At 32.4% G+C, this 20,216-nt stretch overlaps 1 protein-coding gene across 1 annotated transcript in view; it reads left to right on the plus strand.

The window, feature by feature from the left end:
• LOC144222951 (AT-rich interactive domain-containing protein 2) overlaps nucleotides 1-20,216 on the plus strand; it is a 166,141-nt gene that overhangs the window by 79,915 nt on the left and 66,010 nt on the right. The window contains exons 3-5 of the mRNA XM_077753660.1: nucleotides 6,136-6,269; nucleotides 11,410-11,628; nucleotides 15,118-15,185. Of these exons, the coding sequence (XP_077609786.1) occupies nucleotides 6,136-6,269; nucleotides 11,410-11,628; nucleotides 15,118-15,185 (421 nt within the window). The remainder of the gene's footprint in view (nucleotides 1-6,135; nucleotides 6,270-11,409; nucleotides 11,629-15,117; nucleotides 15,186-20,216) is intronic.

The raw sequence follows: 20,216 nt of genomic DNA on the forward strand, positions 1-20,216 counted from the left end.
CCAATGGCATTTGTAGTCTCCTTTGTAATATAATAGTTATGATTGATACTAATATCTTAAATAGTTTCTGTGTAGGTTATCATTCATCTCTCTTACTTTTTCACCATTTCTTAATTTTGATTCACATACCCATTAGAGTATAGTTAACCCTTGGACAACATGAATTGATCTGCACAGGTCCACTCTAGGTGGATCTTTTGTACAGTACAGTATTGTATATGTATTTTCTCTTCCTTATGATTTTCTTTTCTCTAGCATATGTTATTGTAGAAATGCAGTATATAACATATAAACAAAGTGTATGTCATTCTACTGTTTATGTTACTGGGAGACTTCTGGTCAACAGGCTATAGTAATTAAGTTTTGGGGAAGTCAGAAGTTACAGTGCAGATTTAGACTGTGTGGGAATTGGTGCCTCAAACCCGTCTGTTGTTCAAGGGTCAGTTGTACTTATTCATGTGGTATTTTTTTTCCTAGAGAGCTGTCTTGCTTTATTCTGGGTCTTTAGATGTATGAAAATGATTTTCTGTTGTTTTAGTTGAGCAACATGATTGGGTATGGATTTCTTGTGAAATAACTTTCTTCCTTTAACTAATATTTGCTTATTATCTTCTATAATTAATTTTGAAGAGAAGTCAAAGTCCAGTTGGCTGTTTTATATAACTTTTGGGGAATGGCAGTGATTCTGAGTACTTCTAGGAATCTTTGTCTTGGAAACTTAAATCTTTTGTCAGGATATATCTGATTGTTTTTCCCTTTTCATTAATTTTTGCCTGGTGACCCATGTACCCTGTCATCTCAGCTCCAGGAAGCTTTTTGATGTACATCTTACACATTTTTAGCTAAAGAAATTCTTTTATTATGACAGTGATTATCACTTCTGTTCATTTATTCTAATCTTTCTTGAGGGACTCCAGATGTTTTGCTTGTTTGGGTTTTTTTGATCTATGTTTGATCTCCTATTTATCATAAACACCTCCTTTTATCCATGAGTTTTGTTAGTTCTTTTCTTTTCTGTGTGGAACAGTTTCTCAGGCTTGCCTTCCACATTACCCAGGTTATCTTCTACATTGTCATATCTACTCTTTCATGCCCCTTTTTTGGGGAGAATAATCCTGAGCAAAGAAATTTCATTACCTTTATGGTTTCCAAAGCTACCAGACTTGATTTTGTGCCTGATGTATTTATAGAGCTCATCAGTAGAGATCCGATACCTGATGGTACTTGATGACAGTCTTTCCAAGCTGGTGCTTTTCATAGGTGCCCCACACTTCTGGGGTCTTTGGGTTTATTTTTACAAAGAGCCCCAAAGGTGAAGTTTATAAAGGACTTTGCCTCCTTGAACAACCACTGAGTTCAATACACCTTTCTGTAAATTCTTTTTAAATAATTGACATTCTCTGTATCCCATTGTCGGACACACTCTCACTTTCTATTCATCCCTTAGTGGCTGATGGAAACCCAAATTGTACTTGCCTTTTTATAAAGTGTTCCAGCCTAGGATCTTGTTCACTTTCTACTAGATCACATTACTCTCTCAAATGTTTTCCAAGTTAGTTTTGTGGTTCCTTGAAGTTGTTTTTAATGGACCAGAAATTTTAAAAGTTATTAACTTACAAATAATGCTGTATTCCTCTATTTTTATCCTATAAAGGTCATTGCAACTAGATTTAAGGGAAGAAATGACTGTGGGTCCTTGAACTGTCATCTTTAACTAAAAACATTTCAAAAAGTTACATAAAAGTGTTGCTAATCATATACATTTGATTTTTTTCATCCAAAAGTAATCGAGTTTTCTTGATTGTTGTTAATTTTAATTTCTAAGAATCCTACGAAAATATGTACAGATGAAATTATATGATATCTGGGAATTGCTTTAAAATAATCTGAAAGAGGATTGTGAAGATAATTGTGTATAGGTTTGGAATTTTACATCATGAAAGTAATTTTTAATTTTCCACGAGGCTAATTTCTTTCTTAGAAAAAACTTTCTTTGAATTGCATTGTGGTTAGAGAATGTGCCCTGTATGATATTTAACTTAGTAAACGTTAAATTTACTATGATTTTCTGTGTGAATTGATATATATGATCAGTTTTAAAATTTCCATGGAGTTTTGAAAAAAAATCATTGTATATCTAATAAATCAATCTTAGTGGTGATTATACACAAATCTTGTACAACCCAATCTATTTTTTTGCTTACCTAATCTGTCACATACTGCAAGAGGTTAAATTTTCCCACATTCACAATAATGCCATCCATATTATTTGATGAGTTTGTTTTTTTTGTTTTGGTTTTTGTTCTTTTTTTTTGTTTTTTTTTTTTTTTTTTTTTTTTTTTTAGAGAGGGAGAGAGGGGCAGGGGATGGGGAGAGAGAAAGAGAATTTTAACTAGGCTTCATGCTTAGCATGGAGCCCAACACAGGGCTCAATCCCACAACGCTGGGATCACAACCCAACATGAAATCAAGAGTTGGACACTCAACTGACTGAGCCACCCAGGCGCCCCTATTTGATGCTATATTAAATGGACTCTTCACACACCACCCCCTGCATTGTATTTGGATTGGTCACACATATAAAGGTCTTTAATTAACAGTGCCATTTAAAATAATTTCTATATTACACAATAACTTTTTATATTTGCCTTCCTCTAAGTCTGTAACCTGTGATGTAGAATCTACCATAAAATAATTTAATGCCAAGTTGAAGAAAAGGTAAAACTCATCCATTTGAATCTTTTTCTATGTGGATTCCAATATTTTACCAGTCTTGAGTTAAATATGTAGTGTATGGGCACGTGGGTGGCTCAGTCACTTAAATGTCCCACTCTTAATTTCTGCTCGGGGCATGATATCATGGTTCGTGAGTTAAGTCCTGCATAGGGTTCTGCTCTGACAGTGTGGAGCCTCTTTGGGATTCTCTCTCCCTCTTTCCCTCTTCCTTGTTCCATCTCTCTCTCTCTCTCTCTCTCTGTTTGTCCCTCCCCAGCTCATGTGTTCACTCACTCTTTCTCTCTTTAGCAAAATAAATAAATAAACAAAATATGTAGCATGGCAGGTAGATTACTGTAAAACTTAGTAAATACTGGCTTGATTAATATATTAACTATTAAAAGTGATATTATTGAGTTTGAGAAGAAAGAGGGTGAAATATGCAGTCTAGCATTTGTAGTTTAATGAGCAAACACAAAATATCTGTTAGGGTATAAGCTCAAGATCATGATAGAGGATTAAATTAGAAAACTTAGACTTTGCAATGTAACTGTATTTTAGCAGCTTTGTCTTATCTGTTATTACTTTTTAGGTTTTATAAGTATGTAACTTTGAAAAGCCAAAAGACTTAGTGCTTGTTTATTGTGAGAGACAAGAGATCAAAACTGGGTGCCAAAACCTTAGTTGAACTAAGAGAGGTTGAGTTTTAGTTGGAAATATTTAATCATAACAGTGAGACAATAAGTACTGGCCCTCAAGCCAGGAAAATAAAAATTTCAAAAATTTTAATAACTTGCCTGAATCACAGATTCTTGGGGATTGAAATTATATAAAGAATCTGTTTGGGGGAATAGAAGTAGAATGTGTCAAAGGACCAGACAGAGGTCATATTTTTAACAGTTTAAGAAAATTTGAGGTTTTATGTATAGAATATACCATTTATTATGAGTATATAGTGCTTACGTTGTTGTCAGGCACTTCATCTTGCTTGCACCACATTTTGGGTATTTGGGAGGGAAAAGTCATATTTATGATCCTTTACTAGTAACATTGTTTTCTCTTCCAGCTGTAATTTTTAAAAAACCCCACATTTCAAATCTGCTGTGCTCAATTATGACTAACAGATTTCTAAGGAGTATCTTAAACATATTAATGGAAGATTCTGAATTTAAAATTCTATGTCTGTGGGGTGCCTGGGTGGCTCAGTTGGTTGAGCATCCAACTCTTGCTTTCGCCTCAGGTCATGATCTCACAGTTCATGGGATCGAGCCCCATGGAATCTCAAGGTCACTTGTGGGATTGAGCTCCATCCCCAGCCTGCTTGCGATTCTCTCTCTCCGTCTGTGTCCATCTTTCCCCTGCTTATGCTCATTCTCTCTCTCTCTCTAAAAATAAACTTTAAAAAATTCTACATCTTTATTATTTTTATTACATTTAGATAAAAATTATTTAATAAAGATAATTTTAGTTTGTGTTTAACCATTCCACAGTGAGTTCAGTCAATTCTGAAAAACTATATTTTCTAAAATAGCTCTATCAGTTGTATTACCTGAGTGATATAGATAATCCCTCCTTTGCAGAAAATATGTCACATAATTTTTGAGTAGCTGTTTGTGTCTAAATTTATATATACTCTTCTCTTTATGATATCTGCATTAGAAATTCAGAAAGAATAGGCTTGATTTATTTACCTATTTAAGTCCATTGTGGGTCTTTCCTGGAGAGAGACTGTTTCTTTTTAATCATCCTTTTGTTTTATGTTTTTAGACTGTAAATCTCTCTGGCTGGGGACATTCCCAGGGTCAGGGTGAAATGTATGCAGCCACATACTCTCCTTAATGCCCAAGGGTTGTATCTGCACACGTGTGTCTGCTTTGGTAGACTGTATCTCCAGCAGAAAATTGTTGGATCCTTTAGTTATGAAACTGCCAACTAGGAAAGAGTTCCTTGCTCAAATTGAGCTTATGTGGGGAATTTAGAAGAAAAGGGAAGGTACGTTTCAATTCCTTTCCAGGATCAAAGATACGAATTACTGTGTCTTGTAAAACTGAAAGGGGAAAATAAGGAATGGTAATGATTTCTATGACATTAGTTTTTATATTTTTAAAATTATAGTTTCCGTTTATTCCACCTTGAAAGTTAAGTTTTGGTACTCAAAGTAATACTCCTGAGATCATTGTGTATCTTCATTGATAACCCCCTTCTTCATCTCAGTTGTCTGTAACTAAAAAGCAAAGGGTGGGTAGCTACAGGACTTTGAAAATACCTACTAATAGACTTACTAGTATCTGCTTAGATCAAGCATGGTAAAAGGGGTGACCCGTAAAATAATCACATGTAGAATTTTTCTGTGGTGAATTTAAGTCATTGTATTGGTCAGTTCAACTTGAAGTACAGTAACAAGTTTGTTAGCTCCAGCGTTGTATTTGGCAGGGGTGTGACCACTTGTTTCCCCATTTAAAAACTTTACCTGGGAATCTTACTATAAACTGGTAGGTGATGATAGATTGAGAATTTTGGAAATTTAATTCTAATTAATATCAAGAGGATTGATCATACCCAGTAATGATAATACAGTAGGGGATACAGGAACTATCTTATAAATTAGTTAAAATATATTAGGCCATCTCATTTAGATGGACATTTATTTAGAATGAGAATACCATTTCCAATGCCTGTCCAGAGGAAAATATTCAAACAAATGCACGGATTAAGGTTATTTCTGCTGCATGATTTGTAATAGCAAAAAAACAAAAACAAAAACAAAACAAAGCAAAACTGAAAATAGCTAAATGGGTCACTGGAGAGCTTATTAAGTTATGATATATGAAGAGGATCAAATATTATACAGATGTTAAGAAAAATACTGAAGTAGTACTAATGTATTGACATGCTTAGATTTCTAAAATATATTGTTAAATAAAATTATGCACAGAAAATATATTCCAGTATGCACGAGAACCTGGTGAGTGATTATCTCTGGTGATTGAGATTGGGGGAGACCAAGTTAGAGAACCCTCTCATTTTCTCTTGGCTTTTAAATCACCATGGGTAATTTTTTTAATTGGTAAATCATATGTTCTCCTATTCATGTACTTTGATATTACTTACTTTTGTATTTGTATTTGAGTAGTGGAGTGGTCTTTTCTGAAAATATAAAAACACTTTTTTTTTCCTTTAATCCAAGCTCCTAGACCACAGAAAATAAAAAAACACTTCAGAACCATTGCATTGAGTTTGTCTGTAGTATCACAGTTGAAGTGACTGTTTCACTAATATAAGAGGCCTGTGGTACCTTTTCTTATTTTTTTAAGGTTTGGAGCCTCTAGGGAAGGAAAACAGATCATGTGGTAGATGGGAGTTAAAAAATAAGATGTAAACCTGTTTGTAAAACTCTGCTGTGTTGTTTTTCCATTTCAGTTACCTAGAAAAGTACGAGAAAGTTCATCATTTTGGGGAGGATGATGATGAGGTACCACCAGGCAATCCAAAGCCACAGCTTCCTATTGGTGCAATTCCATCTTCCTACAATTACCAGCAACACAGTGTGTCAGGTAACTATCATTGGAAATTGTCCACAGTTGTGAATTTGAGTCGAATGAATTAATCCTTCGATTAAGGATCGAAGGATCCTTAATTAATTAATGAATTAATTAATTCATTAATTAATGAATTAACCCTTTACTTTGCACATACAGCTTTCAAAGATTAACATCTAATTGGTATAAGGGCCCTTTCTGTAATAGGCTATATAAGATTTTTAGTTGCAGGAATTTTCAGAATTAGAAATACCCGTACTTTCAACTGAAGTTTTTTCCTTAATCTTTTTGACTAATGGTCAGTTAAACTGAATAGTCACTAAAATGAGAAGAAGATCCTGTAGGATTAGGGAAGCCAAGAATACTCAGATAGCGTATTACTGGATTTTCTACAATTAGTATAATTTCCACTCCCAGAATTCCTCAGAAATATTTCTAACTGTGTGAGTATTTTTTTCCATGGTACCAAGGATAAGATTTTTTTTTTTCACTTAAGTCATTCTTATAATGGTTATAGAGGAATCTGCAGCTAAAAAGAACAGGACTCAAATTGGAAATAATCAGGTTGAAAGTCTAAGAAAGAGGTTATCAAGTCAGAGTAGATGGGGGTTCCAGTATTTGGGCTTAGGGTGTTGGGACCGTGAACACTAGGAAGAGAACTCTGAAGAGATAAGCATCTCTTTTCTTCGGTCACCAACATTAGTCCTAAAAAAGAGGAGGTATGTTTTTTTCAGGGGTATGTTATTAATAACATATACAGTTTTTTAGATACTTCTTATTCTTCATTAGTGCTGAAGAAAAAATCTCCTAGAATCTGATCGTTATTAGAAGAGGCTTCATCATCTGATGCTTTTGTATAATAGGGGCAGGGTTTGGTGGTGATGAGTATAAACCAAACCTCAATTTATTTTTATTAAGTAGTTAATTACCTCAAGAACCAAGGTTAAAGGAGAACATTTTAAGTCCCCATGTAGAAAATCTTGCAGATACTTTAATCTGATAAAATGGGGTGACTTGTTAGGTGATATATTCTCTATTCCCAAAAATGACTAATGACCATTATTGAATTCAAGGATATTATAGAGGGTATTCCTACATTGAATGAGACATTATATTAATGACCTTTAAGACCATTTCAGCTTTATGTAATTCTGTGTGGTTCCTGTTAACAGCAATAGCAGAACTGTCCATTCTTGTAGCTTAAGTAGTTTGTTTGGTGTCTGCTATTACAGCTATCCAAATTGCCCCATTTCTACTTTTGTTCTTGTTTAAAATGAAATTTTTTCTGTATCTGGTTTTTCTTTTCTTTTTTTCCTCTCCTAGTTAAACTGTTGACCCCAAGAAAAAAGACGTGAAATATTTCTGGTATTTCAAAAGCCTAGTGAAAGCCATTGATAGACCTACACAAGTTAAGGGAATGACAGAATTGATTAGCCTGTAGAATACATCGTTTCTAATATGTATGTGTTGTCTCTTTTAAGAGTAGAATCTGAGCAGTTATGTACCATGTAGCGTATTTGACAAAATCAGGATTGGGGACTCAGGAAAGGAAATAAGAATTGCTAGGGAACATCAAGCTACAACATACCTAATTGAAATTGAAAAGAGGTAGTATTACAGGGCAGTGTTTATTAATTTGAAGGTGTTTTTTATCTTTTTTTAGGGGTAGACATAGCAATATTATGGCAGTGTTCTGAAAATTAATACGATTATCAGTATACAGATAAATTCTTTTAAGATTCTTTTCAAGTGTCATTAAGGTAAATAGAGTAAACTTCATAGCTGTCAATTTGTGTGTTTTAAATAAACACCAGATTAAAATTACCTACTGGTAGATTAAGAATTATTAGGAAATTTCAGTTAGAACCTATAGATTTGTGTCTACCTGTTTGATCATCATACAGCATTACTTTCTTTTTAGGTTTGGACAGATGTATTTGGATCAGTATATTTATCTAGAGACACTTATGTTGTTGATATTAAGAAAGGCTATTCTAAAACAATATTTTGAAACAAATTTCAATTGGCAGTAGCTCTAGAACATTTGATAAGGAGTACGGTTTTACTTCTACTTATTATAGTATTGTACCTTGCTAGAACATAGGACCAAATTTTCCTTTGAAGGTATTGACTCTGGCTTTAAGTGGCAAAAAATATTGAGCAGATTTTGCCTTGAATTTTAGGATTAGTAAATACTAGCATCAATATATGATAGTTTTATCATTTATTTACACAGTTTTTCATACTTTTCCTTGCCATAAATACATCTTTTGCTTTTTCCTTCATTCTCTCTGTCATTGTTGTTGTTAATATTGATTTGGATGCAGTTAGTCAGTTCTACAGAATTATAGGGTAGATTATTAAGGAGTTTTTGTTCATCTTCTCTTACATTTTAAAATTAAAAGTTTAATTTTTCAACTAAAATAAAACTTAAAAATGTATATGCAACATCTTTAGTAGAAAAGTTGTGTAAGGCGAAACACAAATGGCAACTCACTGAAACTGTAGAATTTTAGAGATAGCCAGGATATTCGTGATCATTAATCTAGTCCAGTTTGTTTGGTCAAGCACTTTGTCTATTTTCATTTTTGTTGATTAAATTTGGAGAAATTTTATACAGGAAGTTTTTTTTTAGTTTTATCAGTTATACTTAAGATTTTCCTTTAAGTGCCCCGTATTATAACAGACATTTAGACTACAATAATCACTGCTAGTAATTTAAAGAATGTGTTATGTAATTCCTGCAGTATAAACAGCACTCCGGGAACAATTCTCCCTTTTCTCTAAACTGAAGACAAAGAAAAGTGATTGCCTCAGATTAAGTTTGTCAGTAGTGACCTGTTTGTGTAAACTTTAGACTCAAGAATGTTGAAAATAAATTTCTAATCCTATATCAATTATAAAAGTATAGCTGTTCAAATCATATTTCCTTGGGGAAGGGAAGAGAAGAGAAGATCTTACAATCTTAGGAGCATTTTTTTTCTATACTATGTTAGAAATCTTTACCAAGCCTGATGTAATTAAAGGATTTTTCTTAATGTCATTTTTATTTATTTTATTTTATTTGGAGATGTCTTTGACAAAGTCACTCAAGTAAGGATGAACAGAATTGAGTGTCTGATGGCATCTGTCATTGTCCAGTAGCAAGTGCCAAAAATTCTGAGGTCGTATTGAAAGCACATAATCAAGACTGTGACAGACGTAGAATGTGGGTTCCCAGTTTTTTTCTATTCAGGAGATTTGCCCGAAAGTTTCATGGAAGCTAAAAACTATTGCTGAGACTTGGCATCTCATCATCAATTCCAGTGTACAGTAGGAATAGCAAAATTGGTTCCCATATTCACAGTTTTGTTATCTTTTATCCAGATTTTATGTTTACCTTATGTTATTAGAAATTTCATTTATCAAGATTGTGGAAAATGAACAATATGTTATTCCATTTTAAATATTGTAAAGAATCTGTTATAGTAGTCTGTAACTCTCTTGTAGCACTTCTTTAGCATTATATTATTGAAGAAATTCCTAGAATTATTTTAGATTTGGAGAGGTGTTTCCTTAGCTGTCTACAGTGGGAAATAAAGGAATTTCTTACCTATATGATTTTCTTCTGTGGCATGTTGTGACAATAGATTTCTATTTACATTCCATTTAGCAAGGTTGAAAAAAAATCCTTTAAAAAATTCATGTGTTTCTGAAATGTCTCATCTAGAAGTTTTCTGTCTCTTATTTTCTTGCCTCCTCCCGTTAAACTAGTTAATATCTTCATGTAGAAAATGTACTTGGAGCATATGTCTGAGGACATAGCTACCAAGGCCTAAACTGACATTTTCTCCTATGTTATGATTATATGTTACTATAAGCCCATCTTCCCTACCTTCAAAGTTTTGAACATGATTTGAAGTAATTGTCCTACAGAAAATCTTAGTTACCTTGGATTAGACAGAGATATCTTAAGATACAAAATCATGAACCATAAAGGTAAAAGTTGTGTAAATCAGACTTCTTCAAAATTAAAACTTATACTCTTCAAAGACACTGTGAAGAAACTAAAAAGATAAGCCACTGTTTGGGAAAAAATATACAACAAATACTTGATAAATAACTCATATTCAGATTATCTAAAACTGACGATATTAAAATACTGGCAGGGATGCAGAGCAACAGGACTCAGTGTTTTGCTGGTGGAAATGAAAGATGTTATAAGCCACTTTGGAAACAGCTTCCCAGTTTCTTACCAAGTTAAACATATACTTATATATGGTCCAGCAGTCCAAGAGAAATGAAAAAATATTTCTGTACAAAATCCTGTATGTGAATGTTTATAGCACTGTGTTCATAAGTGCCAAGCACTAAAACAGTTCAAGTGCCCCTCAGCGAGGGAATGGATAAACAAATTGTGTTATGCCCATACTAGAGCATTAAAAGGAAACAGACTACTGATACATATATCAATACCTCAAAGGCATTAACCCCAAAAGCATTCTGCTAAATGAATGGAGTCAAACATAAAAGATTGCATACTATATGATTCCATTTATTTGGCATTTTGAAATAAAAAGTATAGGAACAAAAAGTAGATCAGTGGTTGTCTGTGGGTAGAAGAGGTGCTTAACTGCAGAAAAGCATAAAGAAACTTTTTTGGGTGATGGCAATATTCTGTATCTTTATTGTGGTTATGGTTAAAAGACTTCATTTGTCAAAACTCACAGAACTAAAAAGCATGAATTTTACAGTGTTAATTACATTGCAATAAGTCTGACCAAAAAAGTAATAATTCGATAGATAGGTAAAGAAGGTAGACATTGTGTCTAAAATCATGATATTGTTAAAAATTTCAAAAGAATGAGTGTCCCTGGCTTAGTAGTATATAAAAGTCAGAAGTAGCTTCTTGAAGTGTAGGAGTAAGAGTAGGTAAATTTAAATAATAATACAATAATAATTTGGTAATGATCTCCAAGAGGATATAGTACATTTTTTTTGTATTTTAAAACTTTTTGAAGAACGTAATCTTAAGTTTAAAAGTTGAACTCTTTAAACTTCTATTCAATTTAAATTTTATAAAGGAAACAAGACTCTGTCTTATATTTGCAAGATATTAACCACAATGGTTTCTAATCCTTGATACACTAAAGTGTTTTGTTTTTTTTTGCCGTAGATTATCTGCGTCAAAGTTATGGGCTGTCTATGGACTTCAATTCGCCAAATGATTATAATAAATTGGTGCTTTCACTGTTATCTGGACTCCCAAATGAAGTGGACTTTGCTATTAATGTATGCACTCTTCTGTCAAATGAAAGCAAGCACGTCATGCAACTTGAAAAAGACCCTAAAATCATCACTTTATTACTTGCTAATGCTGGGGTGTTTGACGACAGTAAGTTTTAAACTGAACCTATTGTATGAACATTCTATAAAGGTCTTAGGGATTTTTAAAAAGATTTTTAAGGAGAAAGGTAGTTTTTATTAGTATAATAGCATTCTTTATTTGCTTTTGTTACATTAAACATGTTATTTAAGATAATGAATATTTGGTTTTTTTAAATTTAAATATTTGAATAGTAATTACCACACTAGAACTTTTAGGATAAAAATCTTGGGTTTTTCTTAGAGTAATTATATGGGTTTCTTGATGTTAAAAGATTGTTTGATACAAAATCTTGATAGAAAATACTAGGACCTGTAAGAAATTTTTTTTTCTAGTGTGTGTTATAATTTTTAGTTAAACAGTTTAGGTCAATGTATTTAAAAATTTGCTGCCTAAAAGAGTTACCATATATTCCATAACCCTTTTACTTATAGGAGGATTTGCTCATCAAAGATTTTTTATAAGTTAAATTATATATGTTCTGTAACATTATGTCATTAAATCTAGGTTACTCTTAATACTAAATTGCTCATTTCTCTAATTGTAGTTTAATAGGGATTTAGAAAATATATTTTGAAATTTTTCTGCTCATGGTTTTTCTTTTGAAAGTATCTATGTTGGCTGAATGTTATTGATGTAAAAATTTTTTCTTGCTTCTCAACCCTCCTTCTATTTGAACGCCATTGTAACTTCTTTTGCCAGAAGTATATACTACTAAAGGGTAAGGTATGGTGGTAATCCCGGTAATCCCAAATAGGGTAGATAGCATGAATCAGAAGGAAATTTGGGCGCACATAGTTACATGGGGAGACGGATTTAATTTATCCCCTTGGGAAGAGATTCAGCTGTTCAAGACCAAACATTCCATAATGTCTGCCCAGCAACTCAGTTACATGAGGGAAAAAAAAGATAAGGTATTGACATATTGAAATTATTTTATCATATAGAAACTGCAGCACATTAAACACAGTTTGAGAGAGAATTTCTTATACTATTTTATAGATTTGTGACTATTATTGTTTTTATCCTTAGATAGCAACATGTTCACAAATAAGTTCATTTTCCTGCAATTTGGTTGTGTCCAGAAGTAACTTTAAAGCATAATTTTATTTGTGACTGTCTAAGTAGTAGGATTCCTTAGAATTTGAAGGGTACTTAAGGTTGTATGAAGGCAGTTTTGAAATGGTTAAACAAAAGTGAAAATTAGTTTCTTACCTTGCCTGAAAGTCTTGTTGGTTACATGAGGGAGGAACAAAGTACTTCTCAGTTTGTATTATAACTTTGGAGATCTAAATTTGGTGGATTTCTGTCTCACTTTCGTGTTTTGTGTTGTTAATATTTTGTTTTGGTCTTTTAAGGACATCTGTCAGCATTTAAATGGAATAAAGTTTAAAATTTTCACATTTAGAAGCCTTAAAAATGACATTTTTAGAAAAAATATTCTCAAATCAGAATAATGTTAGTGACATCTTAACCATTTAATCATTGAATAGGATTACATGTGTATAGATGATAAAAGTTATTTTACCAGTTTTGCCTTACTGAGATACGACATTCTTCAGACCTAGTTTGTCCTCATGAATTTTTTTTAGTCACTTTTATTTATCTTATGCAGAGTAGCAGTCTAAAACTAATAATCTAGCAAATGATATTTAAGGAATATTACTATCATCCCAATAGTCAGAAATTTAGAGATCCAGAGTACCGGGGGACTTCATGAAGACCCTCTACTTAAAGTAGTGATTTTACGTTAGGACTCTGAGGATTATGAGTATATTTGATTTGGTTAGGCTTTTGAGAAGTTTATTTTTAGGGCATGGGATTTTAATAAGAGATAAATATAGATGACACTTCTTTTAGAAAATGTAGAATGTTTATATTTTTTTGTATGTTTGAAGACTAATAAAAATCCTATTTGACAAAAAATTTAATTTTTTCATCTTATATTTCCATCTCGTATTATTTTCCCAGTGAAATTTTTATAAGGGTTTTTCAGGACAAACAAAACCTTGTATCTTTTAGTGGTATGTGGGCTTCATTTTTCTAATTAAGCTGCTATTTTATATGTAAGTGTCATACTTTATGAAATTCTTCTTTAGGTCACTGTACTCTATTTATTTATTAAAAACTTCCACATCTATTCTTTTATCATTTCCTCATGACCCTATTATCAGTATTAAAATTAAGTGATAAACTTATGTTAAAATTTATTCCTCATCCTTTCTAGTATTTTTCAATGAAAATTCCCACTGTAATCTAAATATTTAACAAACTTCTGCTTAACTCAGTATTAAGGAAATGTCAGGTCTAAGGCATAATAAGAATATAAAGATTCCATAAATCTTTTTACAACAGAAAATATACCCATTTGTTATGATGGTCACAACATACCCATTAAAGATGCTTACCTTTGTTTTTTTAAAGAAGTATGTTCACAAAACTAGTTTTTCTGTTAACAGTTGCCACTATATAGTTTTCTTTCTGTATTCCAAAAGCAGCAGCTTTCATTAAAGAATTAACCTCATGGTTGATAAAAGCAGTTCCCTTATTTTTTATTTTTTAATTTGTTTATTTATTTTGAGAGAGACAGAGACAGCACGAGTGGGAGAGAGGAAGAGAGAATTCCAAGCAGACTCTGTGCTGCCAGTGCAGAGCCCAATATGGGACTCAAACTCAGGAAACTATGAGATCATGGCCTGAGCTGAAACCAAGAGTCAGATACTCAACTGGCTGAGCCATGCAGGCACCCCAAAAGCATTTCCCTAATTTTTAAAGGCTGATGCTTATTGTCTCACACTTCAGACATTTGTATCATCCCGTTTTTATTGTTTGGTCCCATAGCTGACAATATGAGCTTGCAACATAAAGGAGAAAAAAAAATGATATAACATGTACTTATATGCCTGAACCTTTGGTGTGGGGGGGCTGGTGGGTAGGGTGTTAAGAAGGTTTTGAAAGTGTGATTTGATTTTTCTTCTAAAACAACTATCACATGTAGAGAAGCTATAGGACTGAGTATGTTTCTTAGGGGAGATTTCATTTGTGGGAATTATTTCCAAACAATGCATTGTGGTATATTATTTGAAATATTAATTACATAATTACTTTTGAAATTAATATAAAGATTTAAAATTTAAAAATTCTGGCAACCTAATAGCAATAGCATTGGTTTGACTTTGATTTTATTCTCCTCTGTAAATTAAACCTAATGCAGAATAACTGTTTAGTATGCTTCATTTCTTTTCTATATTGTCTATATAAATACTATAAAAATGAGTTGTATGTTTTTAGTTTATAGAAAGACAAGTTTTCTTTAAATTCTGTAATTTAAAAAACTATTTCAGAAGAGATGATCATGACTTTCTATCATTTACTATGAAATAATTTTTAGTGAAGAAGATATTTAAATGTACTTTTACTGTTTTTCTAAACCTCCATACTAAAGAATTAAGTGAAAGAATAATTCCATTTTACTGAGTATACTATTTATTCTTTTAGCTTTAGGATCCTTTTCTACTGTATTTGGTGAAGAATGGAAGGAGAAGACTGATAGAGATTTTGTTAAGGTAATTCACATAAATTAAAATACTGAACCATCGAATCACATGTTGCCAAATGCCAATTTATACTCCAGTCTTTAGTATAATATATCAATATACCTATGTAAAAGTTGTGATTGGGTAAAAAGTACCGTAGAATAGCAAATAAACAGAAATAAAGTTCTGTTTTTATTATATGTTGATTTCTGAAAATGATAAATCAATAACAAAAGCAAGAAGTCTGAGAATACCTAGATTCTGAGCAGTATTCTAACTAATTTCTGTAGGGTTGTTTTTCAGTCCACTTAATCACTCTTTAGTTGTATCTGATATTTCACTTGATTCATTTGTTAAATTTTATTTTAATGTCTATGTTTTAATTTTTTTTAATATTTTATTTACTTTTGAGAGAGAGAGCGCGCGCAAATGGGGAGGGGACAGACACACACACACACACACACACACACACACACACACACACACACACAATCCAAGGTTGGCTCCAAGCTGTCATCACAGAGGCCAACGCAGGGCTCAAACTCACAGACTCTGAGATCACAACCTGAGCCAAAGTCAGACGCGTAATCAACTGAGCCACACAGACGCTAGAGGTGTCAAAACGCTTAACCAACCGAGCCACACAGACCCTTAGTGTCTGTGTTTTAATTTCTAGAACTTTTCTTTGTATTTTTTCAGATTTTCGCTTTTNAAGATGATTAGATGATCACCTCTCTTGCATGTTTTCATTAACTTCTGCTCTTTTATTTCTTTTTGTACACTGTATTTTTTGGTTTAAGTATTGCACATTTTGTAATCTTGTATTGGTGCTTAGATCATTGATTTTTGTTTTTATTTTTTCTAATACATACATTTAAAGCCATAAAATTCCTTCTAAGCACACATTAAACTTTATTCTTCCAATTCTGATATTTCATGTTTTCATTAAAGGTCACTTTAAATTATCTTATAATTTTCATTATGATGTCCTCTACATGGATTATTTTGAAGGGAGATTTCTTTCTTTTTATTTTTTTAAGTTTTTATTTAAAATTCCAGTTAGTTAACATACAATGCAATGTTAGTTTCAGGTATACCGTATAGAGAGTCAACACTTCATGTAACAAATGGTGTTCATCACAAGTGCACTCCTTAATCCCTATCACCTATTTACCCATCACCCCACCTACCTTCCCTCTGGTAACCATCAGTTCCCTATAATTAAGAGTCTGTTTCTTGGTTTGTCTCTCTGTCTCTGTCTCTCTCTCTCTCTCTGTATCCCTTTCCTTGTTTTCTTTCTTAAATTCACATATGAGTGAAATCATGATATTTATCTTTCTCTGATTGACTTCGCCAAGTTTTATATTCTCTAGCTCCATCCATGTTGTTACAAAGGGCAATATTTCATTCTTTTTTTATGGCTGATATTCCATTGTATATGTTGATAGGGAGGTAGATAGACCACTCTTCTTTATCCATTCATTCATCAGTTGATGGATGTTATTTCCATAATTTGGTTACTGTAGATAATGCGGCTATAAATATCGGGGTGTATGTATCCCTTCGAATTAGAATTTTTGTATTCTTTGAGTAAATACCTAGTAGTGCAATTTGCTGGACTTGTGGGTGGTTCTATTTTAACTTTTTGAGGAACCTCCATACTGTTTTTCAGAGTGGCTGCACCAGTATGCATTCCCATCAGCAGTGCAAGGGGGTTTCCCTTTTTCCACATCCTTGCCAACACCTGTTATTTGTGGTGTTGATTTTAGCCATTCTGACAGATGTGAGGTGATACCTCATTATAATTTTGTATTTCCCTAATGATGATTGGTGTTGAGCATCTTTTCATGTGTCTTTTGGCCATCTGTATGTCTTCTTTGGAAAAATGTCTATTCATTTTTCTTTGGAACAATGTTTTTGCCCATTTTTAAATTGGATTCTTTGTTTTTGAGTGAGTTTTACAAGTCCTTTATATATTTTGGATAGTAACCCTTTATCAGATGTGTCATTTGTAAATATCTCTTGAAGGGAAGTTTTTTAATATCCCCAAACATGAAGTTTTTCCAGTTTTCTTTTTCTTATTAATATCTAATTGAATTTCACTATGCAGAAACAATATACTCTGTATAATCTTAAACTTTTGAAATATTTTCACTGTTTATTTGTTAGCCTAGCATTAATGAGATTTTATAAACACTCTTCACATTTGAAAATAGTACACATTCTGAAGTTGCTGGATATTAATTTCTATGTATGTCAGGCCAACATGGTTAATCATGATACTGCTATCAGTACTGACTCTTCTGTCCATTTATTTCTTTGTTTATGGAGAGAGGTATATTAAAAACACCTAACGTAATTGTTGATGTGACTTTCCTTATATTTCTGTAATTCTGTGTTTTTATATTTCAAGACTGTTCTATAGTGCACACTTCCAGATGTATCTTTCTGGTCAGTTGAACATATAAAGTATCTTTTTTACCTTTAAGTCTACTTTTTTTTGATCTTACATCACTATAACATCATATACCATTTGGTTGTGGTTTGTATGGCTTACATTTTCCTTTGAACCTCTCTTTTGGCTGGGGGGGTAGTGCAAAAATAGTAACTTTGATTTTATATATTTATTTATTTTCGGAAATAGAATTTAGTGATTCATTACATATAACACCCAGTGCTCATCCCAACAAGTGTCCTCCTAAATGCCACTCACCCATTTAGCCCATCCCCCCACCCAGCACTTCTCCAGCAGCCCTTTTTGTGTTCTGTATTTAAGAGTCTCTTACAGTTTGTCTGCCTTTGTGTTTCACATTATTTTTGCTTCCCTTCGCTTATTTTCATCTGCCTTGAACTGTTCTTACTTATCCTTGTATTTTAGATCTTTTTTATATATAAACAACATACATTTGGGCTTTTTATTTTCCAGTATGAAAATCTTTGTTTTTAAATTAGTGCATTTATTCAATTTACATTAAATATAGTATTGATATAATTGTGTTTAAATATGCAGTATTTTAAATTGGTTTCTATATGTCCTGCCTATTTGGTTTTGTTTTCTTCCCCTTCCTCCTTTCTTACTTTTTTTAAAAGTTGATTTGACCAAGTATTGTTTACTATTCAGTATTCTGCCTACTGTTGCTTTGGTATTTTACACTTTTTCAGTTCTCTTAGTGATTACACTAGAGATTATAATTTTATTTTATTTAGTTATTATTTTTTAAATGTATATTTATTTATTTTGAAAGAGAGAAAGAGCATTTGAGTAGGGGAGGGGCAGAGAGAGAGAGAGGGAGAGACAGAGAGAAAGAATCCCAAGCAGGCTCCACACTTCCAGCACAGAGCCCAGTGAACCACGAGATCATGATCTGAGCCAAAGTCAAGAGCTGGACACTTGACTGACTGACCAGTTACCCAAAAGTTATAATTTTAATTATTACTAATTTAGTAAATTAGTACTTTTACCACTTTTTAGATAATGCAGGGACACTAAAACAACTCCCATTTCCATTTACTCACTTTTGATGTATACATACTGCTCTTGTTATGCATTTCTTTGCTGTTTTTCAGACCTCTTAAAATAGAATCTTAGGCCATTGGTTTTAAACATCCCTTCTTGTTTCATGTCAGCATATAAAGCTATAAATTCCGATAAACTGCTTGAGATGTATCCCACACATTTTCTTATGTTAAGTTTTCATTATCATTTAGCTCAAGATATTTTCTCATGTGCTTTGTGATTTCTTCTTTGATTTATGGGTTATATAGAAATGCGCTGTTTAATATCTGACTTTTTTCTTTCAATGTAGCTTTTAATATTAGTATTATTGTTACAGTTATTATTACTCACTTTTATCACATTTCATTGTTTTCAGAGAACATAATTCTATATATGGGCTTGTAAACTTAACAGAATTTGTTTTACAGCTCAGCATATGGTTTTCATGAATGTTCCATACACACTTGAAAACATTGTATGCTCTACTATTATTGAATGCAATGTTTATTAATAACAAGTCAAGATATTTGACAGTGTTCAAGACTTTTGTATCATTACTGCTTTTCTAATAATTGTTCTAGGATTTCCCTGAGAGCTGAGTGTTAAAATTATCAACAGCGTGAATGTTCTGTCTCCTTTTTGTTCTGTCAGGTTTTTTTTTTAATAAGTGTTTGTTCATTTTTGAGAGAGAGCATAAGCATGGGAGAGGCATAGAGAGAGGGAGACAGAGGATCTGAAGTGGGCTCTATGCTGACAGCAGCTAGCCCAATGTGGGGCTCAAACTCACGAACCATGAGATTATGGACTGAGCCACCCAGGCATCCCAGTTCTGTCAGTTTTTGTATTATGAACCTTTGTTATTAGTTGCATATACACTTAGGATTTTTGCATTTTCTTGATGATTTAGCTTTTATGTATCCATATGAAATATTACTCTGAGCTCTGGTAATACCTCATTTTTTTAAGTATCTTCCCTGGTATAATTTATCTATAGCAGCTTTCTTATGATTAATGTTTTCATGATATATCTTTTTCTATCCTTATGCTTGTCATCTGTGGTTTTATATGCAGCATTTCTTATAGATAGCTTATAGTTGGTTCTTGCTTTCCCATCTTCCCTTACTATAGTTTTTCTGTAATTTCTTCCTTTTCATGAATGTGTTCAGACCATTTATACTTTATTGAAATTATTGATGTGGTTGAGTTTTGATTCTTAGCTTTTATTTTACTAAAAATTTTATTTTGCCTTTATATTTGAAAGATATTTTTGCTGAAGATAAAATTACATGTTTTTAGGGTATTATCTGAGCAGTTTTAGGGTAATGTTTCATTGACATTCAGTTTACATTGTTACAAGACATCAGTTTTATTCTTATTATCTTGTGTGTGATGTGTGTTCTCTGAATGCTTCTAAGGTGTTTGCTTAATCATCGATTTTTATTTTGGCTATGATGTGTCTTGTTGAGGTTTTCTTTGCTTTTCTTGCTTGGGATTTATTTAGCTCTTTTGGTTGTAATTTTTCATGAATCTGGAAAGTTTGGGCAATTATTCCTTCAAATATTTTC

Source organism: Crocuta crocuta, unplaced genomic scaffold (assembly GCF_008692635.1).
Source record: "Crocuta crocuta isolate KB4526 unplaced genomic scaffold, BGI_CrCroc_1.0 scaffold30, whole genome shotgun sequence".
NCBI lineage: Eukaryota > Metazoa > Chordata > Mammalia > Carnivora > Hyaenidae > Crocuta > Crocuta crocuta.